This window comes from Mercurialis annua, linkage group LG6 (genome assembly GCF_937616625.2).
Source record: "Mercurialis annua linkage group LG6, ddMerAnnu1.2, whole genome shotgun sequence".
NCBI lineage: Eukaryota > Viridiplantae > Streptophyta > Magnoliopsida > Malpighiales > Euphorbiaceae > Mercurialis > Mercurialis annua.
Window position 1 is genome coordinate 41,683,436 of NC_065575.1, and position 23,348 is coordinate 41,706,783.

At 32.5% G+C, this 23,348-nt stretch overlaps 2 protein-coding genes and 1 non-coding gene across 3 annotated transcripts; 2 read left to right on the plus strand and 1 right to left on the minus strand.

Moving 5' to 3' along the window:
* The first annotated feature begins 432 nt into the window (after positions 1-432).
* On the plus strand, positions 433-539 carry LOC126654197 (small nucleolar RNA R71). The gene has a single exon (XR_007632453.1). It is a non-coding gene; the product is annotated as a small nucleolar RNA R71 (small nucleolar RNA).
* A 10,462-nt stretch (positions 540-11,001) lies between these two features.
* LOC126686213 (transcription factor BHLH42) lies at positions 11,002-17,133 on the plus strand. The gene is made up of 8 exons (XM_050380258.2): positions 11,002-11,341; positions 11,427-11,687; positions 14,409-14,505; positions 14,627-14,641; positions 14,762-14,818; positions 15,051-15,597; positions 15,826-16,706; positions 16,789-17,133. Exons 1-8 carry the CDS (start codon positions 11,238-11,240, stop codon positions 16,861-16,863), a joined length of 2,037 nt encoding a protein of 678 aa, XP_050236215.1. The 5' UTR covers positions 11,002-11,237; the 3' UTR covers positions 16,864-17,133.
* LOC126686212 (general transcription and DNA repair factor IIH helicase subunit XPD) lies at positions 16,850-23,324 on the minus strand. The gene is made up of 12 exons (XM_050380257.2): positions 22,690-23,324; positions 22,312-22,592; positions 21,907-21,989; positions 19,789-20,192; positions 19,235-19,428; positions 18,950-19,130; positions 18,713-18,837; positions 18,477-18,566; positions 18,315-18,393; positions 18,121-18,197; positions 17,547-17,655; positions 16,850-17,101 (listed from the first exon to the last, which is right to left on the minus strand). Exons 1-12 carry the CDS (start codon positions 23,221-23,223, stop codon positions 16,985-16,987), a joined length of 2,274 nt encoding a protein of 757 aa, XP_050236214.1. The 5' UTR covers positions 23,224-23,324; the 3' UTR covers positions 16,850-16,984.
* Positions 23,325-23,348: the final 24 nt, after the last annotated feature.

The following is a 23,348-nucleotide window of genomic DNA, read 5'->3' on the forward strand; positions in this document are numbered from 1 at the left end:
AGGATCATTCCCTTGGCGTTGACCTCCCACATAATTCACTTGTTCGTTCCAAGTTTGACCCATGGCATAGCACTCATTACTTCCATGATTGAAATCTTCGCAATGCTCACAACCTACTTGGACATATGCAACCGGAGCATTCCGTGGACCCACTTGTTTCTTCAAGGCATCAACTTGACTTTGTAAAGAGGCATTCATGGCTTTCATCGCTTCAAACCCTTGGATTGGTCAAGTGTCATCAATGCCTTTTGAGCCGGTGGTCTTCTCCTCTCCGAGGACCAAGTGCTACTTACCATAGCCAATTTTTCAATCAACTCATTAGCCTCATCAAGCGTCTTTTGCATCAAAGAACCTCCCGCGGCCGAATCAATGGTAGATCTTGTGATTTCACCCAAACCATTATAAAATATTTGAAGCACATGTTCCCTTACAAGCCGATGATGAGGTACGTGCCTTTGGAGATCCTTGAACCTCTCCCAAGTTTCATAGAGAGATTCTCCCTCATATTGGTAATAATCAATGATGTCCTTTGTCAACTTCGCGGTTCTCCCCATTGGAAAGTACTTGTGAAGGAAAGCTTGAGCAAGATCCCGCCAATTGTGGATAGATGCATTAGGAAGTGATCGAAGCCACAAGCTAGCCTTGTCTCTTAGTGAGAACGGAAACATTCGAAGCTTGATTTGATCGGAGGTGACATTATGGAGCTTGAATGTGTCCAACACTCCCAAGAACTTGGCTATGTGTTCATTCGGATCCTCACTTGGTAACCCAAAGAATTGGCACCGATTCTCTAGGAGTTGAATCGTGATAGGCTTGATCTCAAAAGTAGCCGCGGTGACCGGTCTTGCAAAGCACCCATAGGTAGCATTATCCACATCCGGGAGGAAGAAATCCCCCAAAGTTTGTCTTTGTGCTTGATGGCCTTGAACTTGAGGGTGATTGTCCCCTTGTTGCTCTTGCCGATTCCTCTCATCGAGTGGAGGAGGCGGATGTTGCCTCACTCCATCGACTTGAGGGTGATAATGCTCCTCCTCATAGTTATCATCCCCTCGTTCCATGATAACGGGTCTACGATTCTCCCTTCTCACACTTCTTTCAAATCTCCCGAGGTTGTCTTGAAACGGTTCTAGCGGAAGATTGACCCTTCGTGTATTGTGCATACACTATAGTTGATCCCCTACACAAACAACAACAAGCAAACCACGCGTAACTCCGGAAAGAAGCAAAAACAACAAAAGTGATAAAAAAACAGAAAATAAAGCTAACTCGACCGAACAATAACTAATTTCAATCAATCAATAAACACTCGTCACTCCCCGGCAACGGCGCCAAAAACTTGTTGAGAATAAACCCCAACTTGTAATAGAGTGGACCTAAGTCCGAGTTATCGATCCCACAAGGAGTGAATTCAAGAGTGATTATCGATGAGAATGAACTTAGTTGCGATTCAATTCGTTTAGCAAGAGAATAAGTGTTTTTCTTAATGAACCAATCAACCAACTACTAAAAACTTATGCTATCTAGGAATTAACAAATTACTAATTTAAAGAAACGAGTAAACACTATAATAATTAACGAAATTCAAGTGATAAAGAGGTTTGGGAGCTAATAATCCTCCTAGGTCATGCAATCAAGGGTATCGGGTTTAGGGTTCTAAACGAGGACCGAGTGTTCTAGACCGCAACTCCCGCTCTCTCGAGCCTCAAGGAGCTACAAAACCGCAACTAATCGAGCTTAACCTACTCTCGTAGCACCAAACGCAAATAGAGGCAATTAACAAATAAATCACAACTCATAGGCCACCTAATTACTAACCCACTCTCATGGTGTTACTAATTAAGTCTCTAATTAATCAAATCCAACTAATAAACCCTCTCTCAAGGTGAGAATTAATTTAAGAACAATACTTAGGTAGCTAATCTAAGCAAGCTTTAGGTTCCTTAATTAGAACAATCAACACAACCCCAAAACCCTAACCCAATCATACACAACTAAGATTCAAATTAACCCCCAAACATGGGGTTTAGCCAACCATGGCTAAAACAACAAACATCAAGCAAATAGAATAATAAATCATTGAGAGATAGATCTAATTACCTTTGTAGAAACCCAAGCCAATAACATTCAATAAGATAATACTTCAATAATAAAATGAGAATAAATCTTCAATAGAAAAAGCTTAAGTATTCAACAATGGAGGAAAATATGAAAATCTGGAAATTCTATTGAAGAAGGTAAGGACTACACTTGGGGATTTCTAAAATTAGGAGAAGATTCAAAAGTACAAAATAGAATAATGTCTAGCAAAATCTTCTATACCTAAAATAAAGATAAGACCCCATATATATAGTACTTACAAAAGAAGGAAAAAGACAAACATTCAATTACACATGTGTTGGGCCCAAAATAACAAATTAATAAAGCCTTAATGCATCTTGACTTAAGATTTCCCCATTCCAGCAAGCCCAAGCTTGAATAGAGCTCCTTGGGCTAAATGAGAAGCCCAATTCGAGCTGCCATTTTCTGCTCCAAATCTCGATCTTCAAACCTTCGTAACTCGGTGTAGAACTGTCCGATTAAGTCGATTCTTGAACCGTTGGAAAGCTCAGGACGTCTACTTTAACTTTCATGAAGATCACGAGTTCATTTGAGGCTTCTAGCTAGTCCAAATTGGTCAATTAGTGCCCCGGGGTCAGCTTTTCAGATTTGCAAATGAGCTTCCGCATCGCTTTTGTCGTCTTTTCCAACTTTTGCACCAAAATGCTTCCGCAATGCTCCTAAGTACCTGAAATACTAAAACACGTAATAAGGCATACGAAATACCATAAAACCGTGATAAAACGTTAATAAAGCATGCGGAAACGACGCTAAAGATAGGAGTAAAAATACTCCTATCAATATCTTAAATTCATACCTTTTTGACATGATAATTGGTCGGGTAATGGAACAACTACTACTCTCTTTCCTCGCTTATACCATTTATCAAACATGAAGTAAGCTATGGTGAAGTCAGTATTTACAGCTGGTTGGTGTTGGTGAAGACGTCTTAGAACTGCTGAGAATTTGCTCTTTGACGAGCTCTCTTTGAATAGAAGCTTCTTCTTGGCGAGCTTCAAGGCGGGATTGACAGCTTTTCCATGGCGGAGGAGGAGGATGAAACCATCTGGAAATATGGAAACAAGGGCTTCACATCAGCTTCAATGTCAGGTATTCTGAGGGCAACTTCTACCATAGTGAATAAGACAGCAGTTTTCAGCGTTTGCTTGAAATCAGACGCTCCACCAAGGGTCAAATTTTTCTTATGAACGGCTTTACATAAGAGTATTTTGTCTCGTTCTTTCCTTACTTTTTATGGTATTATTACGGAGGACAATGTTGGTTATATCTTTTGTGGAGAAGTTGAAATTTTAGATCACATTTTTTTGCATTGCGTTTTTGCAAGAAAAATTTGGTGTATATATTTATAAAAGTTAGGTTTTGGTTTGGGTTTTACCGTCAACTTTTGACGATTTTTTCTATCAATAGATTAATATTGTCACAATAGAAAAAAATTTGACAATAAAATTCATCTCCCAATGACGTTATCTTCTGTTGCTTCATCAATGCAGGCTTTTATCATAAGTGTGACCATCCTTCTTTTGTTTATTCAGATGTACACTTGTTTAGAAATTCCGATATTATTTTTCTTTATTAGTTTTTTCTTTTATAATTTGCATCCTTCGTGGCGTTTTTTCTTATTTGTTGTTTTTGCCATTTTTTGGCTGTAAATAAAGGTTTGATTCATTAAAAAGAAGTTTAATAAAGAAACACTATATATAATTAAGATATTTTAATTACTTTTATCATAAATGTTCTCGTTTTCAATTGAGAGAAAGTAGTATTTAAGGAATCATATATTATACAAAATGTTATCAGATCTGACTAAAACTCCATTAAAATTTAGTGACTCTCCTCTTCATTGCATTAGGAGAGGATAGGGTGCTAATCGTTGGAGCCCATCTAAATCTCTAAACAGATAAGCAAACATATATCTAAAACAGCATAATTTATCATCAAAATTGATATCGCTTTGTTTTATTCATTTGAAATGTGCTGATCACTTGAAGTTAGTTTGATGTTCTTAAGTCAATGCTTAATTGATTTGAGTAAAGATAATTTATGGAACATGACTTCCGGTAGAGACTTGCAAGATAGAGAACGATCAGACTGCTCGTCGGAAAATGATGGTCCAATGAACACATCATCCGATGAGCATTCCGATATTTAAATTAATCTTTTAGATAGGCTTGATTAATATGCATATTTAAAGTCCTTTATATAGAGGTAAAATAACATACCGTAAAATGAGTATTTAATCGCGGAGATGAGTTTTACTAGAATTATGCATTTTTTCAAGTAAATATCTTATTTATACACGCTTATAAGCCGGAACGTCCATATATGTAAACTTACTTTTATGGTGGGAATCATTTAATGAGCAGGTGAGATAAAATGCTCAACACTAAACTGAATGGACATTAACCAAAATTGAACCAACTGCAAAAGATAAAATAAAAAATTTAAACCGAGCTGAACCAAAAATATTATTAAATCAGCCGGTTCTATTAAAATTGATAAAAATATAAAAAAGATTAAGTAAATTAAAAATAATAGATATTCGGTTGGTTCAGTTAATTTGAATAAATTTCAAACCAAATTGATAATCAAAAATTAAAATTTTAAAACAACCAACTGAATCTAAATTTATTACCAACCGAAAGTAATCGATTTAATTGGCTATTCTGTCAAACAGACATTTTGCTCAACCGTACCAAAGGCTCACTCTTCAAACTAAACCCAAATATCAAACATAAATTAAATAATTAAAATCCAATATTGTTAGAGTCAATGTTAAAATTATCATAGGTAACAATTGAGTAAATTGAGTGTAATTCAATTCCTGATTATTAACTCTATTTTAATTATGAGAACAATAAAACTTTGAGTTCAAATCCCAATTATGAATTCTTTTAAAGAAAAAGTATATTGCATTATATATTTTGAGCAAACTCCTTTTGATATTCGTGAAATATATTATAATTCACATTTATATCTCTCTTATTTTATAATTGAACAATATCATTGTTAAATTATATATTTGTTAATATTTAAATTTCTACGTTTATTTTTTATGCTAGTCAAATAAGTCAAAAGACATAGTAAATAAAAGTAAATTTTAGTTTAATCCTTTAATCTATTTTCAAAATAAGTATTGATAAAAATTATATATTTTTATGAAATTTAATGATTAGTGAAATCTTATTTTTATTAATTTTAAATTTTATTTTTCTTCTTTATTGATTTTATTATTTTTTAATACTTAAAATAATTTTTTTTAAAAAGTATAAAAATGTAAAATATAATAATAAATAAATTTAAATGATTAAATCTTAAAAAAATATTTTTATATGTTTATATTTAAAATAAATTTAATAACTAAATTGAGATTTTAATTTTAGACTTAATTACTCAAAAATACCCCATTTTTTCGTTTAAGACCACATCTTTCAAAATCTTCAATTTTAACCTATTTTTCAATATTCACTTTCAATTGTAGTCAATTGTCCAAATTGGAGCAGAAAAAAATTCAAATAAACCTCTCACATTCTTTTATTTTTAAAATTTATTATGATAGAAATACAAATTGAAATAATATGAATAGTAACAATATATTTGAGTTTTGTTCCACTTCAATTTGAACAATTGGCTACAATTCAAAGTGAAAATTGAAAAATAGATTAAAATTGATAATTTTGAAAGATGTGGTCATAAACAAATAAAAATCGAAAAGATGAGATATATTTGAGTGATTAAGCCTTCGTTTTATTAATTAAGTCTAATTCACTTAAATAACAACAAAAATGAATGGAAAAATTAAATATTAATAAAAATAAAAATAAAAATGATATTGTTTGATTTAAAAAAAGAAGATATATATATAAAAATAAATTATATAATATGTGAGAAATGCCAGAACAATTTAAATTTATTTTCTTTGATATAAATTCGAATTCACACCCAGCTTAAAAAGTATGAAGTGCTCAAATCAAATGCAAATCAATCATTATTTGTCAATTCCATGAACAATTGTGAAAAATCTTCATTGTATTTTCATATTCAAACACTTTTTTTTCTGATAATTGAAGCAGGAAGAATATTCGTGAAATCATTTGATCCAGGACCTAGTGGAATTTATGCGTAACGTTTATACTATTTGAACTATAACTCATTGGTATATTCAAACACTTCTAAATTAGATTTGGTCATCTATTTATTTTTTTCAGAGAAAATCAAACCATCTATTAACTTATGAATTTATTACTTTAGATTTTCCATATGTACCATAATTTATATTTTTGTTTTTTTATTTAAAAATAAATAATATGGTCTTTTATTTTTATTTCTATTAATATTTTAGCCTCAGTATTAATCTACTAAGTCAGAAGACTTAATTAAAAAATCAATTTCATCCTCAACCTTATATTTTTAGTATAAAAATAAAATTTATATTATTATAAAATTTAATTTTAATGACTTAAATTTAATTTTAAATATTAAATAACATTTCAATTTTGTGAATATTTTTTAACTTTTTAATTTTAAAAAGTAAATGAAATACAAAAATAAAAAAATTAAATAAAAAATTGTAATATAAGAATTAAAATACATTTACGAAGGCATTGAATCTCATAAAAATATAATTTTAAATTATATTTGTGTTAAAATAAATTTTTAAATATAATTATATTAGTTAAGTCATTTGATTTAATTGACTAACACCAAAATGAGCGGGATAAAATAAAATATAAATGGACAAAAATAAAAGATTATTTTATTTGATCTTGAGATAAAAATGACAACAGTGTAAATTACATGGAATCTGAAAATATTTTATTCTTAATTTATCATATTCGCTACCATTAAATTAAAGAATTCCCGCATATAATAAAAGTCTCACCCATAACAAAGTAAGAATTGTTTTGAACATGTAACTTGAGTTTATTTTTAGTATAAACGATATATTAGTAATTGTAGTTACATTTAGATTCAACAATTTACAATTGCTAAAGGCAATTTTAATTATTTGTGCCTAAAAGGCTATGTAAAATTCTTCTTGAAAATAATTGCAGAAATCTCAAGAAATTACAAGTACATTCTCTATTTATAATCTAAATATTCTTAAAAAGAATTATGGCAAATTGATTCGTCAAATTTACAATTTAGAATATCATATAATAGATTATTCTAAAGCCCTCCCCATATTTATATTTCATACTTCTATCCCTCTTCTTTAAAAATCAGATCATATGAACTCTCAATTTTATTTTTTGTAAACATTTATTCCCTATATTTATTTTTGATTTTAGTCATCTAAGCCAAAACAAAACTTAATTAAAAAAATTAAATTTTAGTCCTTAAATTTATTTTTGACACAAATAAAAATAAAAATAACATTTTTATGAGATTTAATAGTTTAATAAAATCAATTTAATTTGTTTTACCTTTCTTACATTTTTTTATTATTTCATATACTTTTTAAGACTAAAAAAATATTTTTTAAATTAATATTTAAAATTAAATTAAAGTTATCAAATCTTCAAACCTCATTATAATATAATTTTATTTTAGAGAAAATAACAAAAAAACCAACAAAACACACGTCTTTTAAAATTAAATTAAAGTTATCAAATCTTCAAACCTCATTATAATATAATTTTATTTTAGAGAAAATAACAAAAAAACCAACAAAACACACGTCTTTTTCATCAAATACAAAATAACTTATAAACTTTACATTTGTATAATTATTTTAACATCAATACCAAGATTCTCTATGTGTTTTCACCCATACCATCTTACTCTTAATCTTACACGTGTTCCACCTTATTTATTTAACTGCACTAACATATTACCTCATTCCTCTTTTACCATCTCTACCCTCAGCTCCACACGTGGCTTCCTTCTTTTACCTAATTAACCAAGCACCATCTCCACCCTGTGCCTAATCCTTAATAATGTTCTCATAGACAACAAATATCACCGGGAGCAACAAATCGCACCACCACCATACAGCAGATTCAATGGTAGACTATAAGAGGAGACAACGACAACAGTTGTTGAAGAAAAAATGGCAGATTTAGAGGAGGCGACGACGGTTGCTCGTAATCGACGATTACAGATCTGGGTATGAGAGCGCTGGAGATCAGAGGTGGTTATTGCATTTTGGAAGAGAATGATGCGCGATAAAAATAAGAGTATATGTTTTAGCAAGATCATATAAGAAGAAAGATCATTGTTTGATCGAATAATCAAAATGAGAAAAAAGAAAAAACAAAGGAATTTAATATTTACAATTTATGATTGATGGAAGCAGAGAGTTTCAACTGATTAGGAACAGAAGCAACGAAAAATGTGGCCACCATAGTTTTGATTCTTCTATAATAAATATAAAACTGAAACTGATACTGAAAGCCAGTCAAGAGAAATTGAAAAAGATGAGTGTTTAGTTATTTTCTTAATTGTTTGTTTTGATTTCTCTAATACAACAAAATTAGAAAGAAAGAAAAAAGAACGAAAGAGGAAATAGTTAGAAAGTCAACATATAATTTATACAAATGCAGCACCGATCATATACGATACATCTCCGATACATATACGATACATATCCGATACATCATAAATTGGTCCATCTTCAAATATTTGAAGTTAAAAATAAAAACACCCATGATACCAAAATTTAAACTTTTCTCCATATTTCCATAATTATCTCAGCAGCCAAGTAATGCCCATGTTTTTTATTTTTGGACTTTAATTTTAATCTAATTCTTTTTATTTATATAATCGATACATCTCCGATACATATTTACACATTTTCGATACATATCTGATACATCTTTGATTCATTTTCGATACATATTTTATTCATCTTCGACACATGTTTGATATATATTCGATCGTTCAAACACTTTTTCTTGTGTTTAGTTATTAAGTCAATTTTAGTTAAAATTCAATATTTTTGTTGAAAACAACCTTTAATTTGCTAGTGAATATGAGAATGGCGATGTTACTTTTTTTATTCTTACTTTTTTACAACTGTAGTGAAATTTTCGATACATATTTAGATACATATTTCATACATCACCGATACATATTTGATACATCTCTGATATATAATTTAGATCGTTCAGACAATTTTTTTATTTTTTTTATCGATTTAATTAAATCAATTGACTAATTTAATCGATTTGTTATTATATTTTTAAAAATGTATACATCTCCGATATATTTTTTATTGAATTCTAATCGACTATAGTTAATTGTAATTCGAATATATTTTTAATACATCTTCGATACACAATTTATACACGATTGATACATATTTGATACATTAATTGAATGAACTAACTAATTCGATTGGTTTGTTTTTAAATTTAAAAAAGCTTATAATTAGCATTATTATATTTATTCTTTTATATTATTTAATCGGTTTGTTTTCATGATTTGACTGGAAAACCAAGGTGGAAGAAAGGAAAAAAACGAGTATAAGTGCAAAATATTCGATAAATATTTGATACATATTCGATATATATTTGATGCATTTTGGATATATATGTGATACATTTTCGATACATAATTTATACGTGATATTTATTAAAAAAAATATTAAACATGATAGATAATTTTTTAAATGTACTTAATAGATACATCGCTGATACATAATTTATACACAATAGATATATTATTAAATATATTTAAATATACATAATAGATATATTTTTACTAAATTTATACACGATATATATTTAAATAGATACATGATAGATACAGTTTTATTATATTTATTTTTTATACATATTTGATACATTTTGCGACGTATCAAATTTTTTATTACATGTATTACATATATATGATAATATATATTTGATACATATTCGATACATAACTTATACATGAGAAGTATATTATTCATGCATTAGACCTGTATTCGGTATGTATGAACAATATTCGATAAATAATTAATAAAATTATTTTTAATACATATTTGATAAATCTCCGATAAATAATTTATACATAAAAATTATATTATTCATGCATCAGACCCGTGTTCGATATGTATCAATAATATATTTGTTTGATACATCATTGATACACAATTATTTATTCTAGTTAATTAAACTAGCTTTTTAATTTTTCTAAATATTACTTTGAATAATTTGTGGATTTTTTTATATTTGTAAATATACAGAAATAATAAAATACTATAAATAATCAATATATATTTTTAAAAAATAAATAAATTACTATCAATTTTATTTTTTTTGAAAAATGTATCAAAGATGTCTCAGAGATGTATTGGAGATGTATCATATGATATTACAAAACTGTGTCTATAATTTGTTGATACTTGCTTGCTATAAGTGCTGATGCGCTGACGCGCTCTGACGTGCTGACGCGTTATGACGCGCGCTGACGCGTTCTGACACGAAAATCACATGTGCTAGTTGTTGTTATTCTTTTTTATTAAGATGGTGTTATGCTTGCCATGTGTCACCTGTTTAATGGAATGGTGTTTGATGTAAACTTTTTTTCTTTTGTTGTAGGAATGATAAATAAGGGAGTTAGGTGACATTGTGTGAAATGTTCAACTATTTTTGTTGTATTTTTGTGATTTTCTCATTTTATTCGTATTAAAAATATAAGTTTAAAGACTAAGTTGAATTTTAATTTTCTTGACCTAGTTGTCTAATAACAAAACTGAACGAAAGTACTAAAACGAAAGACCATATATAGTAATTTTAAAATTAGTGGATGAAATTGTTATAAATTTTTTTCTCATAAGAAAATATGAATGTATAAAACCATTTTGACTTAAAAATAAAAAGAATTAACATAGGAAAATGAAAAGGACAAATTGGTGTAATTGAAATGTCAGGTAGACCAACCAGTCAAAACCTCATTTTCTAATTGAAACTCCATCCTCTTCTTCTCTCTTCCAACTCAAACAAACCCTAATTCACTACTTCAACTTATTTCATTCACTCCAAAAATCTGTATTATCCACAAAATCATCAACTATAGGCTAAAATTAATTTATAAAAATATCATCATTAATTACATATAGCTTTGCATATTTCTTAAATAACCTAAAATATAAATAAACTCTTACAAAAATTCTCTCCTCAAATTCATCATCAAGAATGTCTGTCCGTACCAGTCGTCCCTTGCAAAATATGTTGCAGGCTGCAGTGCAATCGGTTCAATGGACTTACAGTTTGTTCTGGAAAATTTGTCCACAGCAAGGGTACTTTTTTAATTATTATTTATATATATGTATAATGAATGAAAATGAATTTTAATATTGGATTTGTTGATGATAAATTTATCAGAATTTTAGTATGGGGTGATGGTTATTACAATGGAGCTATCAAGACTCGAAAAATGGTGCAACCAATGGAGGTTAGTGATGAAGATGCGTCTCTACAAAGAAGCCAACAGCTTCGAGAACTTTACGACTCGTTATTATCGGCCGGAGAAACTAATCAGCAGCCGGCAAGAAGGCCTTGTGCCGCCTTATCGCCGGAAGATTTAACGGAGTCGGAATGGTTCTATTTGATGTGTGTCTCCTTCTCTTTTCCTCCTGGTGTAGGGTAAGTTAATTAATTCATTAATTTTCATAATTTTTCTTGATTAATTAATTATAAGGTTTCATTATTATTATTTCCAGTTTATTTTGTATGATTCTATTCGCCAATTTGTTTTTATTTACTTAAATGTAAATTTCTTATTCTGGTGAAGCTCAGTTGCTAAAACTGAGAATGAAAATGGAAAAATATAAGAGTAAATTTGATATCTTTTATCACTTAAACAGTCACGACTTAGTTATACAGTATAAAATAAGAATTGCTAGTACAGTTTAGTATTTTTTAGGCCTAATGGTAAAAAAAATCCAAACCTTTACGGCTTTTTGCAATTTTATCCAAACCTTTTAAGTTTTGCAGTAATATTCAAATTGCATTTTTTTATAGCAATAATAGCCAGATTGATGGCTAAACTTGTTGTTTTCAATTAAGATATTAGGCTATTATTATTTTTTGATGGATAATAATATAGTAAAAGTCTTAAGAAATGGAAAAAAAATTCAAAAAAATTCACATAAAAAGTGTAATTTGGCTATTATTACAACAAAATAATGTAATTTGGATATTATTGCAAAAATTAAAAAAATTGGATAAAATTGCAACAAGACGTAAAAGTTTTGGTTTGTTTGCCATTAAGTCTATTTTCTATGAAATCTGATAATGACAACAGTTTCAATTTTTATTTTATTTTTAGTAAAAGATTCAAAATTATTACAATAGCATGTAAAAGAAATGATAAATACTAATTAAATATAGTTAAATCATTGTAAATGTTATAAAATTAATGCGCTAGTAGTAAAATTTAATGGTAGTGAAACAAATGTAGGAGATTTATAATTATTGTAATAGATCAAAATTAAACAACAATATACATTAAACATTCAGTAACGATTTACTCTCTTTTTTAAATGAATCGATTTACTTATGTTACTCATTTGTATTGTAATTTGTGCATCTACTAAAAAAAGGTTACTGAATTGCTTTTGATATTTGTTGTTGCAAAGAAAGATGAGTAATGAGGTTATGTATGTTTTGAAGTTATTTAACTATACATTTTTTACATAATGGCTAATGACGTTTTATTTATTATATTTCGATAACCGAGTTTTTATTTTCCTAACAATAGAAGGTTACACAATTAATTTCGGTTTTTATTTGTGGCCGACTCATTGCCTATGTGGCGACGAATTGCCTCTGGGGAAAAGTTGGATATCCAACAGTTTGTCGGCCGCAGACAATTATCGACCGAAATTGATTGAGTAACCTTATATTTTGAAAAAGTTCGAATTCAATAAATATAATAAATAAAACTCATAACCGTTTTTGTAGAAAAGGCATAAATTTCACAATCGAAAAAAAAAATTAACCCATGAATAATGTTATGTAGTGGTGAATGTTGATATTGTTACCATTTCACAGCACCATGGGTGAGAGTTTTGTCATGTAATCTCTCTGAATTGGGCATCTATATTTTTTTGATATTCATATAAAAAAAATCAAGAAATGAAAACCACTTACTGAGAATAGAGAATATAATCTGAAAATCATAAATTTCAAAAGGATTTGGAGATTACCAATTAAGTAAATAAGTTTCTGTTTTGTTGCTATTTATTCTTTTTCCTTCTGAAAAAGTTACATTCCAAATATCAAATGACCCCATTCACATATTTACTGCTAAAATCAGACACACAATCTAAGTAGTGCTACACCAATTATTAGGGCAATTTTTCATTTCTCACTCTTTTTCCCTCTCCATTAGTTTCAGTACCAAATTTTAGGGTCTATTGCCATTTTAATAATTTATCTCGTATGAAAGTTTTTTACTGCTTATTTAGCAATGGAGCACCACCATGAATATTCTTTACACTTTAGATATAAGAGCCAGCTAGGTTAATTCCTTTTTATTTTGGTGTGTTTAGTATGTTTCCAAAACTTGGTGCTTGCCAATGCCATGCCAGAATATTGTTTCTGATTTTAGAGCACGATTTGCATACACTTTGAAAAATTTCGTAGGTAGACTCAGTCTATTACATCATCTGTAAACTAAGTCTATCACATTATAACACATCATTAAAATGATAGTGATATTATAATATCACCTGTAATAAATATTTTTGGTGATGTCCTAGAATTAATACTTAAGATACATAATTGACAGTAATGAGAATTTTTTTGTTTCTATTAATTGAATGTCTTAAATAATAGAAAATAATTCATTTTTTTAAATTCACTATAAAAATAATAAACTTTTATCTAAATAGAAATAGAGTCTCAATGCCAAATCTCTTCAGATTCTACAACTTAGAGCGTGCTGCTATTTTCAGAGCATGATTGATAGGAACAAAGAAAAAAAATTCAATTTGACAAAATTATCTTTCATCTCATCTAGTCTATTTTTCCTTTCTTCATTAAAAAAATAAAGGATAATGGTCAAAATGAAAAATTCGGCTCTGTCTCTATCAGTCTTGCTTTGAAAATATATTATTTTTAATCATAATATAGTTATGCGTGATCGATTTCCACTCGAAGTTGCATTACACCGGAAATTTGTTAAATTCCGCATGCTAATTCAAGCATATCTATCCAGTGTCATCGTTTTTCTCACTCCCTCATTCTCCCTCGTTAATACTGTCTTTTTTTAATCGACGGTTAATCACTAACGGCGTTATAGGATCTGTCGAGAAAAAGGACGAAATTTGGATGAAGTCAAAATATTGTTATGAAATGTAGGTTGCCGGGGAAGGCTTATGCTGAAGGGCATCATGTATGGCTTATAGGTGCTAATGAAGTTGACAGCAAAACCTTTTGTAGGGCTATCCTTGCCAAGGTAAATTTGCATGTCCTATACCAAAACATGTTCTATTAATTAGTTTATTTAATTATTTGATGATTCATAATGCTACTAACTGTTTTAATTTCTCTCTGCCATTTTAATGCAACATTAACAGAGCGCTCATATACAGGTAAACTTTTTTTTTTTGATAATTATATACAGGTAATTTAAATTTAACCTGTGGATTCAATTCTTATATTCTTACTTGTGTTGGATTGTTATTTCTTCTAATTTGATTCTATCATCGCAGACTGTAGTATGCATTCCTCTTCTTGACGGTGTTGTTGAATTTGGTACAACTGATAAGGTAATGCTACCTATTCCCCTCTCTTTAATTATTGCTCAACTTTTTTTATAATAAAATACATTTAACTATCCACAATTATATTATATTCACTATAGTACATTATACTTAAAAAAAAATCAGTTTGGTCCATCTTTTTGAACATAGCTAAATATATTCAGAACAGTATAATGTGGAATGTATATGTGGGGATTTAGTAGTTAATTTTAAAGTTATGGGTATGAAAATAATATAGGTTCAAGAGGATCCTGGATTTGTGCAACGGATGAAGGATTTCTTCGTTGACCATCACCGCCTCCCACCTGCGCCGCCAAAACCAGCTCTCTCTGAACACTCAACTTCAAACCCTGCAACATCATCAGACCATCTCCTTTTTCACTCTTCTCCCATCCTTGCTGAGTACGGCGGTAAAGAACATCCACCTACTAACCCGAACCAAGAGGAGGAAGATGAGGAAGACGAGGACGAAGAAGGGTCCGACTCGGAAGCAGAAACAGATCGAAATTATAATCTCTTTGTACGACTAAGTAGTGACGAAACTCAAAACATTCAAGCACCAGTGACAGAAACGATGGCAGGTGCAACAGAGCCAAATGAACTTATGCAACTAGGAATGTCGGAGGATATTCGACTTGGCTCACCTGATGATGGGTCTAACAACTTCGACTCGGATTTCCATTTGATCGGGTCAATCAACCCAGATTATCAAACTAGAGCAGAATATGCAAGAGGATGGAATTTATCACATGGTCCATTGATGAGTTTTCAACCACCACTTCCAGGTACGTTTTTTTCATTAATTCAACTTAGGTGTTAATTGAAGATTTTGTTAAAAGTTAGATTCTAAATTAAATATTACCAAATAACTTACGCTCAAGTTAGTTAATTAAAATGCTAAATACCACTCAAGAATAATTAAAATTCAGATATTAAATCTTATTATTTTAGGGCAAACTTAATTTGCATAAATAACAAATAACGTAGAACTTAATAGTACTTGTAACTTGTAGGGCCACCACCTCCACTCCAAGACATGATGCCACCACAGGAAGGCACGCATTACTCACAAACAGTCTCCACAATCCTCCAATCCCAGCCAATAAGATGGACTGAATCCTCCTCCTCAACAGCAGCCTACTCCACCCAATCAACATTCACCAAGTGGTCCGATCACGTTCCCCACTTACCGATGGAAGGCACGTCACAGTGGTTCCTTAAGTACGTACTCTTCAGCGTGCCATATCTCCACCAGAGATACAGTGAGGAGAATTTCCCCAAATCACGTGATGCAGACATCCGTAGCAAAGGTGTAGCAGCACAAGATGAGCTCAGCGCTAATCATGTGCTGGCAGAACGACGTCGTAGAGAGAAACTCAATGAAAGATTTATAATATTAAGGTCGTTAGTACCATTCGTGACGAAAATGGATAAGGCATCGATATTAGGCGACACTATAGAGTATGTGAAACAGCTACGTAAAAAAAATCAAGATTTGGAAGCGCGTAATAGGCAAATGGAGATTGAGAAACAACGATTAAGAGCATCATCAGAGCCAATAGACCAGAGGAGTGGAGCGACCAGTGTGACTAGGAGTTGTAGTTTGGTAAGTGAAAAGAAGAAGTTGAGGATTGTAGAAGGGAGTAGTGGTTGTGCAAACCCAAAAACAGTGGAGACATCATCATCACCGGTAGCAGAGGCAGAGCCAGTTGATGTAGAAATAAGCGTTGAGGTATCGATAATAGAGAGTGATGCTTTGTTAGAGTTGCAATGTAGATACAGAGAAGGGTTATTGTTTGATATAATGCAGACACTGAGAGATTTGAGGATTGAAACAACAACGATTCAATCATCGTTCATTGATGACATGTTTATGGCTGAACTAAGAGCAAAGGTAATTATAATCATTGTCGTTTAATTGAAATTAAGTAGAGTATTGGTACTTGGTGTTGACTCGTGTTGATTTTGATTTGTAGGTGAAAGACAATGTTACTGGGAGGAGGGTAAGCATTGTGGAGGTAAAAAGAGCAATATGTCTAATAATCAATTAACTACCCTTTAAATTAGTAAAGTTAGCTCTTAACTACGCACATTGCATCAAAACTTGCAATGTTTATGTAGTAGCCAGCATAACTATAGAAAAATCGGGTTGAGACAAAAAGTTTATTGTTATCACAACATACCCTGCACTCCACTTTCGGCCATTTTTTCCAAATCTTCCTGCGACAACAGTGTTTTCCTACCCGCAGCACCAGTCTTGTCGTAAGGTTGAGCCATTTTTCGAAGAAACTGCAATTATAAGAAATTATATTACAACTGAAGTTTTTACTATATTACTATGCTACACTTTGTATTTATCGGTAACATGTCTCGTCAATTTTAATCTTGATCTGACGACTTTGGGTTTGCAATCATAAAAAGTTTCACACAATTGACAGAGTCGAGCTCAATAAAGCCCGGCTATTCTATTGTCAAGTTCAAGATCCAGAAATGAAGCTCAATTAAGTTTCGAACTTTCAATTTCAGGGATCAGAGTCAAGCTCTAGCCTGACTGTTATGAATATGAAGCTGCCTCACTAGTTTCATATTTATGTGAAAAACATCCGTGACCAGTTCAAAAAGAACTGTAATACCCCCTCCTGTAGACACAAATTATTATGTGCGTCTAATGCACATTTTTGTATGTACCCCGAAAGTAAGAGTAACAAAAATGAAATGTGTTGCAAGGACAAACCTCACGCGCTATATGCAGAGCCATGTCAGTGCTCAAATTCAGGTTTGCATCACGCAAATGTGACAGGATCCAACCAGGCAACTTTGAACGCTTGTCATGACGGCTATATCTGCAAATGTTTAATGATAATGGAATTACAGGTAAAGAAGAGAATCAAGAGATAATAATTAAGCCAAGCAAATGAGATTTGAAGAAACTATAAAGATTTTACTATGCACGATGTGTAATATATCACAGCATGATACCCCCAAATGAGCTAATAATTTCTTTACCCTTTACATGTTAACCTGAATCCTTTGTGAAATTTTAATAATACATATAATCAAATATCAATTCATTTGATTTAATCAGTTTTAAGGGATTAAAATTCATTATGGACTTATTTGAAAGAAAAAATATATTTAAGGGTCAACTTAAATATCAATTTTTATAATTTCATTAAAGGACGAAAAAACAAACGGAAGGAGAATCAGTAAGCGGAACCAAATGTCAGGAGATTGAGTTGACCTTTGGAAAGTCAGGCAGCAACTAATGAGTTAGGTCCAATCTTTTGTATGTCAAAATTAATCTATACCTTTTGTCAGCAAAAATCATCATCCCATAATCAGCCTTTGACCTGATAACTCGGCCAACGCATTGAGCAGCTTGTCTCTGTTTCAATAAAATCCCATTCATAAGGTCATAATTTCAAAACAGATAAAAAGATTAATCATAGTCAAACACAGATATTGACCTATATACTATGTAGAGATGGCTGTAAAGTCATACCAAAGCATCAAATGTTAGGAAATCGCCTTCTTTAATTTGAAATGTGTCCCGCAAATACTCCAGCCGTGCGAGTAATATTCTGCAAAAGACCATTGCCAGAATAAATTCCAATATAAATACCTAATACACAATATGTAAGTAAATGAGTATGAGGATGCTTACTTGCTTAAGGTGTACTGGAAAGGAATGCCGAACATGATCACTAGTCTACCATAGTGACGGTCAAAATCTATTCCTTCAGCAACCTTTCCCCTGCAATGTGCAGATCAATATCTTGTAATCAAATTAAGCATATAACTGTATCAGTTGCACCATCATCTTTTTTCTGTCCAATCAGAACATCTACATAAAAATTAATATTGTAACAAAGAAGATAGGCTATTAATACATGTCTATACCTAGCCACAGAAAAAAAGACTGCACCTCTCCCACAATCGCAAGCCTTACGGTAGTTGTCAAGCGCTAATGTAGTTTCTACTACATCTTGGGTTTCGATAAAAACAAGCTTATGTTGCATTATTTCCTACAACAACAATACCATGAGATAGGGACCCTAAGATATGAATCAATAAAAGCATAGTAGATCAAAATAACAAAAGTTTGAACAGCTGTCAATAGATGAATAGTATAGTTACCTTCAAGATTCCAGTTTCATTCCAGCTGTTGATAATCCCATCCATGTATGAGTAACTGACAAAAAAGCATACAATTCCATCTGGAACAACAGAGACCATCTCCACCAAGAGCTTCCCATAGTTTCTTGCAACACCTGGGTCGCTCCTCATATCAAATTTGGTACTCACTGGAAGTTGGTCACTGTTGGATATGAGATTTACCCCAATTCAATTACTTGAAAGTTCTAAATATCAATAAACTGTTCACCTAATGAGACTATGAATAAATTAAAGTTCACTATTTACCTTCCACGAGTAAGAACCATTGGGCAAATGCAATCTCTTGTCAAGGATATTGTAAAGCTCCGACTGACAACAGGATGGAAATTAAGAAGACGCGGGTAAAGATCAATAGGGCTTAGAGTTCCAGAAGTAATGACAACAGACTGGAACCGGTCAAATACTGGCTTTATGGCAAGGGAAGCATCATGACAGCTTAGCTGGAATGAACAAATCCAATAAATACTAAATATAAATAAAATAATAACAGTCGAAGAGCATTCTGAATAAGCAGAGTGACTACTGCAAGCATATATTGCAAAATTTGTAAAACAAGATGAAGACCAGTAGAAGGAATTCCATAGAATATTTATGTTAGCAGAAAGAGACAGAAAAGCAAGAACTTCAATGTTGAAATTCATTTATTAGTTAGGCTTTTCTTTTCCCTCTTTCCTCTGTTAATTTTTACAAACACTACCACCCACAGAACAACAAAATTTCTGTCAGCTGATTATTTTTCCAGAAGATAAAGAAAAACAACACCAACAGAAAAATGAAAGCAAAATAGAAGAAAAAGTAACCTGCAATACAGGGTCAGGAATATGCGGCATTCTTTCATCAAAAGGTTCAATAATGATGGAAAATCCACGAGAATATGTCCCCAAAAGCGTGGCAAAGTCGCAAATTGTTTGGACGTGTAAAAACTCATCTGTGTCTGTAATTTCTAGTGTCAACATAAGTGAGTGTAGGCGATCATAACAAAACTTCAGTGTTTTCTGATCAATTCCAGCATGTGTATTTAGATGGGCTACAAAGCTAATAGGACTTTCCTTCTCAACATTCTCAGTATCCAGCCTTCCTTCAAGGTATTGAACCAACCTACGCAAGACATGAAGAAAATGCTCTGCTCGGCGAATGTTACCTGGAACTGCCTCTTTCAGAATATCATCAGGCAAGGCAGGATTTGAAAGCCAGGTATCCGAGGCTGCACATAAAGTAAAAGGGTTGCAAGACATAAGGATACAGAGAATGATGTAGAACAAAGACATGGCTAATTATAGGCTAATAATCACCCACGGCCCCTGACTTTAGGGGTACCTTACGACAAACCCCCTGATAAAAAAAAACGATCAGTAAACCCCCTAATCTTTGTGGCGGCGCTCGCTAAACCCCCTAAACCCCAAATATGACGAAAATACCCCTGGCGCTGTTTTTTTCAGTCAACTGTCATTTTTTTGAAAAAAAAAAAAAAAATCTGACGGCGCCACGTCAGCTGCCACGTCAGCAAAATACCATAAAAATTTTAAACACCCAAAATACCCCTAATTTAATTTAGAAAAAGACAAAAATAAAATAAATCAACTCAATCTAAACCATTTAATTAACCGACCCAACCACCGCCACCCGACCAACCCACCGCCCGACCACCGCCGGAAAATTTTCCGGTCATCTTCTCCGAGATGACCGGAAAATTTTCCGGTCATACTCAGATCTGTTCTTGGAACAGATCCACCATGGATCTGTTCCAAGAACAGATCCGGTGGATCTGTTCAAGAACAGATCCATGGCGTGGATCTGTTCTTGAACAGATCCACGACGGATCTGTTCAAGAACAGATCCCTCGCAGGCGTAAGGAGTTTGAAGTATTTGTTGGAGGTTTAGACAAGGATGCTATGGAGGATGATCTTAGGAAGGTGTTCAGCCGAGTTGGTGAGGTTACTGAAGTTAGGCTAATGATGAATCCTCAGACCAAGAAAAATAAAGGATTTGCTTTTTTGCGATTTGCAACTGTTGAACAAGCAAGAAAAGCTGTTACAGAGTTAAAAAACCCAGTGGTAATATTCTATCCAATCCATGTCATTTTTGGGGTATCAAGTATAGTTACATTACATATTAAATATCTTCTTTCATGACTGAAATCCAGATTAATGGGAAACAATGTGGTGTAACTCCAAGTCAAGACAGTGATACACTTTTCTTAGGAAACATTTGCAAGACTTGGACAAAGGAAGCTGTAAGTATATTGGATTACAAATGTTAACTTTCAAGTTTCCTCAACTGCTAACTTTCAAGTTTCCTCAACTGCTGAATACTTGGGAGTTGATGTATTCCTGACTTTTGGTTATTGACATATGGTGTGGATCTGTCAAGAACAGATCCACGGTGGATCTGTTCTTGAACAGATCCACCGGATCTGTTCTTGGAACAGATCCATGGTGGATCTGTTCCAAGAACAGATCTGAGTATGACCGGAAAATTTTCCGGTCATCTCGGAGAAGATGACCGGAAAATTTTCCGGCGGTGGTCGGGTGGCGGGTTGGTCGGGTGGCGGTGGTTGGGTCGTTTGTGTTTGGGTTGATTGAATTGTTTGGGTTAGATAAAGTTGAGTTGAGTTATTTTATTTAATTTTTAATTAAATATGGGGGTATTTTAGGTGTTTTAATTTTTTATGAATTTTTGATGACGTGTCAGCTGACGTGGCGCTGTCAGATTTTTTTTTTTTTTTGAAAGTCAGTTGACCAAAAAAGACGGCGCCAGGGGTATTTTCGTCCAAAAGGGGTTTAGCGAGCGCCGCCACAAAGATTAGGGGGTTTACTGATCGTTTTTTTTTATCAGGGGGTTTGTCGTAAGGTACCCCTAAAGTCAGGGGCCGTGGGTGATTATTAGCCCTAATTATAGGATTACAAGCTTCCACATACCAGAAAGATTTCCTCGCTGTGCTAGACCCTCAACAAGCCGGTTGTATTCAGCTCGCAGCCTACCTGCATCAGTGGCCTTGAACCTTCCTACCATGTCAAACAAATTAAAGAAAAATGTAAAGTAAGTTTAGCATAAGTATCTAACTTAAAATAATATAGAAGCCAGAAAACTCGCTCAAGAAGGAGTTGAGATATTTTATCACAACAGTCATGGCATACATCTCAAGAGAAACACAAAAAGTGATGCACTTCACACTGATCATTCAGCTTCTCAGATTTTGACCAAGTTATGCTCATCTCAGTTAGTTTTTATGGAATCCAATCAAGCAAATTCAAATTTTGAATGCTTGAACAAAATCATCAAAAGGGATTGTATATGGCCTTCGATATTAGAGGTAGACTTACCTTTCAATCTCATGACTCATCTTCGAGAGATTTCTCGAAGCCCCATCAAGAGTCTGCTTCCTCACACTAACACTAAGTGCTTCAATACACACATTATCAATATTATGCGCCTCATCAAACACAACAACAGATTCTTTCTGCATTTCCTTTGATATAATCCCTGCAACTTTAGGATCAAGCAAATACTGATAACTATAAACAACAACATTTGCAAACTGCACCATATGCCTCGCCAAAAAGTACGGACACCACCCTTTATCCTTCCCATACGCCCTCAAATCCTAACAAAAACCACCCAACCATACACAACAACACAGTTAATAAAAACTAAACCATCTCTATTCCACATTTGATAACATATAAATCAAATTTCATTACCTGAAGCGTGTAAACTCCGGGCGGCAAAACAGCAGCATTCGCAGCCCGCTCATAGCTCTCAAAAAACTCGCAGGTCGGCACATTAGGATTCTCAGCAGCCATGGATCTAATCCAGCTAGCTGTCAGCTTTCTACAAGCAGCATCAACTGAATCTCGATTCTCCGCAGCCAAAACCTTGGAATTCACACATAAATTCTTCCTCGAAGACAATCCAATGGCTAAAATCCTCGCAGCAGGTCCTAAATGCTTGACCTGGTAATTATGCAACAATTTCAATTCAGCTAGGGTTTTCTCCATCTCATGAACAGTACGCGTGCAGTAAATTAACTTCATTGCAGTTTGCGGCTTGGAAAGGGAGTAACTAGTGATTAACGAGAGTAACGCTATAGTTTTCCCGGTTCCGGTAGGCATTTCTAGAAGACAGTGACCTTTAGCGTCTAGGGCACGCTTGAGCTCTAACATGTAAGAATATTGCTCCGGATAGATATTATCGTACGGGAAATACACCGTCACGTCTTCGATTTGGAACTTCATTGTTGATCACTCGACGGTGATCGGAGCTGAGAAATGGTAAAATTAGGGTTTTATAATTTTACTGTTCTTTTACTGGTTTTGAAGTATGACACGTCAGCATCGAGAGAGTACCTTTTATTTATAGG